At 61.6% G+C, this 7,890-nt stretch overlaps 2 protein-coding genes across 2 annotated transcripts; one reads left to right on the top strand and one right to left on the bottom strand.

Moving 5' to 3' along the window:
- Positions 1–321: 321 nt before the first annotated feature.
- On the bottom strand, positions 322–1,896 carry LOC119111357 (MFS-type transporter SLC18B1-like). Its single transcript, XM_037235173.1, has 3 exons — positions 916–1,896; positions 681–872; positions 322–342 (listed from the first exon to the last, which is right to left on the bottom strand). Exons 1-3 carry the CDS (start codon positions 1,894–1,896, stop codon positions 322–324), a joined length of 1,194 nt encoding a protein of 397 aa, XP_037091068.1.
- A 739-nt stretch (positions 1,897–2,635) lies between these two features.
- LOC119111356 (coiled-coil domain-containing protein 130 homolog) lies at positions 2,636–5,543 on the top strand. The gene is made up of 6 exons (XM_037235172.1): positions 2,636–2,692; positions 2,913–3,109; positions 3,821–3,932; positions 4,172–4,345; positions 5,254–5,305; positions 5,521–5,543. The coding sequence occupies exons 1-6, from the start codon at positions 2,636–2,638 to the stop codon at positions 5,541–5,543; spliced, it is 615 nt and encodes a 204-aa protein (XP_037091067.1).
- The last annotated feature ends 2,347 nt before the right edge of the window (positions 5,544–7,890 follow it).

The following is a 7,890-nucleotide window of genomic DNA, read 5'->3' as shown; positions in this document are numbered from 1 at the left end:
TGCATAATGCACAGAACGAGTGCTGCACAGATGCACAGATAATATATCTGTCACGTTCTGGTTACGTAGGCCCCAACCGCGCGGTGCATTCAATTGTGACATGTATTGGGGTGGCATTTACAAAACAACGTGTCATTCGGTACCACAATGGAGGCCAGCCGTAAACGCGGAGCACCGCCTTCAACACCACTGAGCACCGTCCCGTCGGCGGCGTCCGTCTCAGCCCGGCGCACCGTCGCCTTGGCTCGTGCCGGCTGCGGCACGCGCCCCGTCCCGTCCCGAGCCGTCCCGTGCTGGCGGCGGTCAGGGTCGTCAGCATCGCTACTCGCTGTCCGGTATGGTCTGCAGCCCGGCCGGTCGGTCGGGCGTCGAGTGCCGCGGCGTCGGCTGCAGCAGCGGCGGCCGGTCCGGCTCGGCGGCCGCGTCCGGCCGGCGCGGCGTCGCGTGCAGCAGCGGCGGCGGCGGCGCCGTGTCGGCGGCGCCGGCCGACGGCGCCACCGCCGCCAGCACAGCGGCGTGCGCTCCGTGTCTTCGGCGTCGTCGCTGCGCGTCGGTCGCAGCCGCGTCAGCCGCTCTATGTCGGCGTCGATGGCAGCGACGCGCAGCTGACGCCAGCGGCGCAGACACTGCAGCACCACAGGCACAGCCAGCAGCAGCGTGAGCGCCGCCAGCGCCGCCACCGTGGCCGGGAAACCGTAGGCGTCTGTGGCCACGCCGGCCGCCAGCGGGCCGATGGTGTTGCCGATGGAGAAGGTACTGCACCAGATGCTGGACACGTACGCCTGCGTTGCCAGCCCGTCCGTGAGGCCGACCTCGCCGCCGGCGCGCAGGATGTTGCCGAAGGTGGGGATGAAGGCGCCGCCCAGGAACAGCTCTCGCATGGTCATGCCAAGCGCCACCAGGGAGCGGCTGGGCCGCCAGCGGCAGCACGGCCGTGGGCGCGATTAGGATCAGACCGACGGCGGCCAGCAGCAGGCTGGCCGTCATTTGCACGTAGTTGTTGGGCAGGTCGTCGCACAGCTTGCCCCAGACGGGCCCGATGACGGCGTAGGTGCCACTGGCCAGCAAGAAGAAGAGGCCGAGCTGGGCGGGCGAGACACCCAACTCGGCGGTGACGAACGGCGCCAGGCCAGGGTCCAGCGCCGTCCAGTCGACAGCCACCAAGAGCAGCACCACCACGTTGAGCCACACCTCGGAAGACCGCATCATCTTCTGCGACATCTGGCGCACGTGCACGCGCTGAGGGTCGCCGCCGACCCATGGCAGCGTGCAGCAGGTGACGGCCGTCACAGCCAGTATCACGCCGCCCAGCACGAAGAACGGCAGGCCGTAGCCGCCGGCGGTGAACAGGCCCCCTCCGATGGCCGGCCCCGCCGCCAGACCCACGGCGCACATGGTCTCGCACGTGCCCACCAGCAGGTTGATGTTGTCCGGGATCTGGTTGGCCACGATCGTGTAGGAGGCTGTGATGAAGGCCGCCGTGCCGATCGCTTCCACCACGCGCGCCAGGTAACAGGCGGCCATGAAGCCGTTGGGGTCGCCGATATAGTCCAGCAGGCCGAACACCAGCGTCGAGGCGCCGGCCGTGCCCAGGCCCAGGTGGAAGACACGTGATGCGCCCAGCACGGGGATTAGCTTGCCGACCAGTGGTGCCACGGCGAATTGTGTGAAGGCGTAGACGGCGAACACGCCACCCACCAGCGACTGCGACACGCCGCGCCGCTCTGCCTCGCTGGGGAAGAACGGCACCAGCACGCCGACAATGCAGCCGTACAGCAGGTTGCCGACCACCACGCTGCAGATGATCTTCTTCTCGCGCCAACTGAAGCGCACGTACTTGCGCTTGTTCTTCATGTTGGAGAAGTGCGGTATTGTGGGCAGCGAGTTGCGGTGCATGCGGTGCTGCTGGCGCGGCCCCGCCGGCCCCAGCGGCAGCCCGTCGCTGGGGCCGGCGCCGGCCGGCGTGCTCTGGCTGCGCGTCCGCCTGGCGGCCGCTGCTCGTTCTCTGTGTGAGGCCATCGCGCTGCCGCCGCCGCCCGCTGACTGTCACCGCGGCTCGCCCGCTCTCCCGCGCCCTCCTCTCCCCTGGCGGCGGCGCTGGGCGGCGCCGCGCCGGCCGAGCCGGGCGAAAGTCCAAGGCTCCCCCAGCGACCGGCCGATCGGGGACTAGTTTCAGTTGACGGGGTGCTCCAGCTTCGGTGAGATCATGAGATTTAAACGGTATTGTTCCAGGTGTGGCCAGGTGTGACCAGTGCGCATGGAGCACTCGCGTTGACGTCAGATTCCCCAGGGTGCGAGTTTTCTGGCTTTCCATATTTTGTTGCTCAACGCATGCGATTGCTAACGATATTGCCAGCCTTAACAGTGTCATACGTAAGGTTCACTCCCGTCTTGGTCCAGGCCCGGTTTCTCTGCCCGGTGAAGAGGTCACCAGGAGGGCTGCTCTCTCTCCTTCCTAGCGACGTACAAAGGGGTTCAGCATTAATACTATAGGTGGCCAGGTGCTTGACATTAACAAAGTCAACACGAAGGAATGGCAACAAAAGATTCGAACTCGGGGAGAGCCACAGACAGGATTGGCACAAATAAAAGAAGGCCTGGCCAGCACTGCTTCGAAGTCCCTCCCAACCTCACTATGCATACCAGCATCCCCAACTCCCGGCACTCCCCATCGTATACGTTTTCAGGTCATGTGCGCCTGCCGTTACATATGAAACCCCAGACCAGCGGAATTACTCTCTCCTTCGTGCATACCGATTATGTTTACAGTTTGGTGTTACCAGTGACGGTGGGCAGGCTTTTTCCGTGGGCATGATGATACAGTCCTGTGCTTAGTAGAAACTGTCCGATGCCCTGTCAAGGGCGTATTCGTCCGTGTCCTCGTATGTAGCCCGCGGCTATGTCTTTTCCAGGGAGAACGCAAAGGCGTCAACAAGTACTACCCGCCCGACTATGACCCTTCCAAGGGCGGGCTCAACAAGTTCCAGGGCACGCACGCGCTGCGCGAGCGTGCCCGCAAGCTGCACCTGGGCATCCTCGTCATCCGCTTCGAGATGCCGTACAACATCTGGTGCGACGGATGCGGAAATCACATAGGCATGGGCGTCAGGTAAGACAGCTGCCTGCGTCTCGTGGTTCATGATTCTGCTGCTGATGGCTAGAGCCGGGCATGGTGTCTCCGCTAGAAGCCGCGGCGTTGAAGCAGTTGAGATCATGGCTCTCAGGCTTGGAGACAGCCGCCATCCGCGGGCGGTGCGAGTCAGTGTGGCCTTAATCTACTGCTTTCTTCTCGGGTGAGCTGCTGAAACGTGTCATTACGCCGCCAGGAGTCGTTCTTCAGCCATTGGTAATGGCAGGGCACCGCAGAGGTGTTGCTGAAAAAACATGCTTTGTAGACCGAGAATGACATCAGTCTTGTGGGTGTGGCTGGTCTCAGCCAAATGGAGAGTCTTGTAAGAATTTGAGCTTTCTTTAGGTTCATTGTGATCGACGTTAAACCGCCGGAAGGATGCGGATCCTGGCTTGATGAGCGCTGCGCCGTGTTCTTCTCGGGGCCTACAACGCAACGTCAAAGGCCCTCAGCCCCCGGACGGCGTGATAAGGGGTGATTATTTGTGCACACGTGTTGTGATTTCAGTATCAAACTTCAGGCAAACGTGACCACCTTGCGATGGGAAGTCTGTCGTCTGTGCAGAATACGTTTGTGTATCACGCTTGTTTCCGCTGCACCGATGCCATTATAACGCCATAGTTTTCAGCGTACCGTGAAGACTACACCTCGTGATCGTGGTGACTTTTTGTGACAAAGCTGCGATTTCAGGTACAACGCCGAGAAATCCAAGATTGGAATGTATTACACGACTCCGGTGTATCAGTTCCGGATGAAATGCCACCTGTGTGACAACTACTTTGTCATCAAAACAGATCCAGCGGTAAGTATCACAAAGCCGGCCGCACTGCGTGTCCAGGACCTGAACGTTAGGACGACGTACGACTACATACACCACATTACATCGTACGGTGAGAACTCGGAACTTTTTGGTGTCGCTCGATTCGCTTCAGAACTTGGGCGTTTTGGTGTAGGATCCGAAACTCGTCCCACGGGGTAGCTTCTGGACTCGAGAGATTCGGCGTCACCACCAGCTTGTGAACGGCTTGTCCGTGTCGTCAGAACCTGGACTACGAGGTGTTGTCGGGCGCCCGGCGCCAAGAGCGCCGCTTCGACCCGGCCGAGAACGGCACCGTGGTGCCTGACGAGCGGGCCAAGATCCAGAAACTGTCCACCGATGCCATGTTCAAGCTAGAGCACGGGCGCCGACGACGTAGACAAGCTGAAGAGCTCGACGCCCGCGCTGCAGCGGCTGGAGGCCGTCCAGGACAGACTTTGGGACGACTTCGCCGCCAACAAATTCCTCAGGGACAAGTTCAGGGTTTGTAACAGCGAGGCGTTGAGAGGGTTTGATGATAGCGAACCAGTGCCGTTAATGCACACCGCCTGTTTTGGCGGATGTTGTTGCGGACGACGTTTGTGGGTATATCGAAACGCATCGGATAGGGAGATGCTTTTGCGGCCAGGCGGCTCAGAACAAGTGCGCTATGTGCCAAAAGCGCCCATTCCGGGACGGGATGTCCCATCCTGTGTTAGGCGTTACCAATGCGCCGGTAAGGACACAATCGCCGCGTGCCGAGCAAATGCTGTGACTATCCTTTGAAGTCGATGCGAAGCTGCAGATTACTGGGGTTTGATGCTAACCAGTTAGGATGTAAAATGACCTTGGCCGTCGGCACGTCCCTAAGCCTCAGTTGTCGTAACTGGTGATTCCTATCACGAGCTTCGACTCCGCTCCGATGTATTTCACGCTGACATGACTCGGGGACCACTTCTGACTGTGTGTGTGGGATGGAGCGTGCTGACGCCTGCCGACCTGTGTTTGCCTCGGATTCACTGACCGCTCAAAATCCGCCAGCTGATGCAAGTCGTGCTCGGTCTGTCTGGCAAGGTTCCATCCAAAACCGGGTGAACGCCGCAGTTGTCCGGCGGCGCGTGCGGCCCTGGCCACGCCCGCCTGTCCGCCTGTCCGCCACGCCAGCGCCGGACAGCCCCCACCCCCGACAGCCCCCCCTCCTAGCCGTGACGTGACGCGGAGCCGTGTGTCGGCCGCCGCAGGCCGGTAAGCGGGCGGCGGCGGAGGCGGCCGCCAGGACGCCGACCTGCTGCGCCGCTCCTCGCTGGACATGCCGCTCGTCGCCGAGACGGAGGACGACCGCCGGCTCGCCGCCCTCATGCGGCTGCAGGACCCCGCGGGTGAGTGGCAGCCGTGTCGACGTGACCACGGGCCCGTCCGCGGGATCACCCGTTCGGCATGAAATCGATAGTCGCTGACAATCACGAGCCGGGTGCGGGGTTTCGTTTAGTTCTTGTTCAGCAGCGGTGGTACATGGTGAGCAATTCCTCGCTCCAACCATGTACAAATCGTCAGGCATTCTGGATGCGTCTGTGGTGCTGATCTCTGGCCCCAGATGTGTTGAGGCAGCTGAGCTAGCTGCTTGGTTTGTTTAGGTACCACACGTGGTTGGTTCAGTGACGCCCGTCACCGGATTCCGCATGTGATATTCGCTACGAGGCGCCTCCAGCGCTCCTGGGAGGTCGCCGCTCGGCCGCGGTGCGGACCGCGCCGGCGGCGTCCGGCGGCTCCGCGCGCGGCGTGGCTGCCCGCCGCCGGCCTGTCCCGGCGCGGTCGACGCCGCTGCGCCCCCGCCGGCTGCCCGGGCCGCTCGCCCGGCTTGGGTTCAGGTCTGACCGGACCGCGCCGCCGCCAGAAGCGCGCCGCCGACCGCGGGAGCAAGTGTTTAACAAGGAGTCGGATATCGGCTCCGGTCCAAGCCTGGCGTCGCACGGAGATATCGTCGTTGCTGTACTGGCGGTGTCACCCACAGAGGCACGGGCGAGGCACGGGCAGACATCAGTTGCAAGACGGTCTGTGCTGAAGAGAAACATTTGGCTGATTTCGCTCGATGCAACCCTCTGTCAGGGTATCGGAAAGCACGTGCTCGCGCGAGCTCAAAGGACAGCAGATGTGTTTCCTCGCCTTATGGGTCAGATTTCTATCTGTTCTCGGCTGTGAATCCGCACAAGATAGTTACGCAGCATGTTGTGCCGACGACGCTGCAAGATAGCCGTGCTGGTCAATTTGTAGGCCTCACGCCCTTCAACCTTGTATTTTTGTCCCGTCCGCGTGCGTCTGTCCTGGGCACCAAAAAAAAAAAAAAAAACGGCTGGTATGTTGCTGCGTAGCTTGCGGTCCGAAGGCTGCGTTTGATCTAGTGGCGACGATGGTGTCGTACCGTTTTTCGTGTCGGAAAGATACTGGTGTGCCGCGTTCTGCCAAAGAACCATCGGGAGTTCCAGCAAAATGGACAAGTGACTCCTGTCAGGCCTGCAATGGTAGGCTATCCTGACCCAGAGCCAAATACAAGCGTGCCTGATGACACACTGGGATCGCTCATTCTGACGGATGCTATCATCGCTGCAGGGCTGAGTGAACACTATTTTCGACCATAAACCCAAACAGTTGGACGTCGAGTGTATGCATGCTAATTCTGGTGGCCTGGATTACAAGATGTTTAACTTCGGAACAGCACCTCTTCATCTCACCCTTCGTCGTCGCAGGTCAATCGATGGTTGGCTGATGAGAAAGGCAGACTTCATTGCAGTACCAGATACAATGGCGCAAAAACTGAGTACGGTCACTGCTGAGCAAAAAAATGCCAGACTTACAACCTGGGGCTGGGAATTCAGACTGTATGACTCTGCTATGTTTCGTTGGCTATGCGTGCTATGTTTCGGCGATCTTCGCTGAAATCGCGTGAAGGAGTGCGACAACAATGCACTTTGGCGCCGCTACGTCCTAAAATGGCAAGTAACATCAGTGCAAGAACTGTGCGCCACTCCAGTAACATTCGGCACTTTGCACCAAGCCGCTAACATGACCGCTGACGTGTCGTGTGGTCATGTGAGGGAAGTGGTACATCGATTAAAGATAACGAGATAAATACATGCTATGAAGACTTCGTTGTGCAAACTTTGCAAGTTTGTGTGAGCGAAGCGGTACATCGATTAAAGATAACGAGATCAATACCTGCTATGAAGACTTCGTTGTGCAAACTTTGCAAGTTTGTGTGAGCTTCATTTGATGGCGCGGCTGCTTGTGCCAATACTCAGCTGATGAGTGATTGGCCGGCCGGCCTGGCGCCGCCCGCCGCCAGGGGCCACGGGGGGGGGGGGGGGCGCCTGGGCAGCGTCTCCCCGCGCCGTCGTGTGACCACGTGACGCGCGCCGGCAGCCAGGCTTGCGCCGCCGCCGTGCCACGTGCCGCACTGCGCCCTGCCGACGTGCAATGGTGGCCGGCGGCGTCTGGCGCAGATCTCCGCCGCTCTGGGGCTCTGGGCCGAGCGCCGCCGCCGCCGCCGCCGCCGTCCTTACTGGTGGCGTCGGATTTCGCCAGCCGACCGCGCCCGGCTCCTCGCCCGTGGTGCCCGCCCGGATGTGGTGTCTGCGGTCCAGCAGGGGGCCGGCCGGCGACGCTGACCGGTTACAACCGGCCTCGAGGCCGCGCGGCTGCGGGTCGGACGGTGGCGTGCGACCGGTCGTCGCCGCCACTGTCGGGACCGGCCTGTGACAGCGCTGGCCGCCGCGCTCTGTATCTGCCGGTCCCGGCTGGGCGATAGTGCCGACCCGGGTGTCGGCTAAACATGTTTGCCGCTGTGGGTTTGGCGCAGACCGTGGGACGGACGGCGCCCGGGGTGCGCGCCGCTCCAGCGCCGGGGTGGGAGCGGTCTGATCGGCCCGCCGTCGTCCGGGGGGGGGGGGGGGGGGGCTGAGACTCCCTG

Source organism: Pollicipes pollicipes, unplaced genomic scaffold, assembly GCF_011947565.3.
Source record: "Pollicipes pollicipes isolate AB1234 unplaced genomic scaffold, Ppol_2.1 Scaffold_7261;HRSCAF=8764_pilon_pilon_pilon, whole genome shotgun sequence".
NCBI lineage: Eukaryota > Metazoa > Arthropoda > Thecostraca > Pollicipedomorpha > Pollicipedidae > Pollicipes > Pollicipes pollicipes.
This window is presented reverse-complemented; position numbering and strand designations above follow the sequence as displayed.

Bases quoted from the DNA above. Each gene is read 5' to 3' on its own strand.
- LOC119111357 (XM_037235173.1), bottom strand. From the start codon at position 1,896: ATGCACCGCAACTCGCTGCCCACAATACCGCACTTCTCCAACATGAAG. The intron at 873-915 runs GCCCAGCCGCTC...ACCATGCGAGAG, and splicing joins CGGCCGTGCTGCCGCTGGCG to CTGTTCCTGGGCGGCGCCTT. The intron at 343-680 runs GTGGCGGCGCTG...GCCGGGCTGCAG, and splicing joins CCTACGGTTTCCCGGCCACG to ACCATACCGGACAGCGAGTA.
- LOC119111356 (XM_037235172.1), top strand. From the start codon at position 2,636: ATGCATACCAGCATCCCCAACTCCCGGCACTCCCCATCGTATACGTTT. The intron at 3,110-3,820 runs GTAAGACAGCTG...CTGCGATTTCAG, and splicing joins CACATAGGCATGGGCGTCAG to GTACAACGCCGAGAAATCCA. The intron at 5,306-5,520 runs GTGAGTGGCAGC...CTCTGGCCCCAG, and splicing joins GCGGCTGCAGGACCCCGCGG to ATGTGTTGAGGCAGCTGAGC.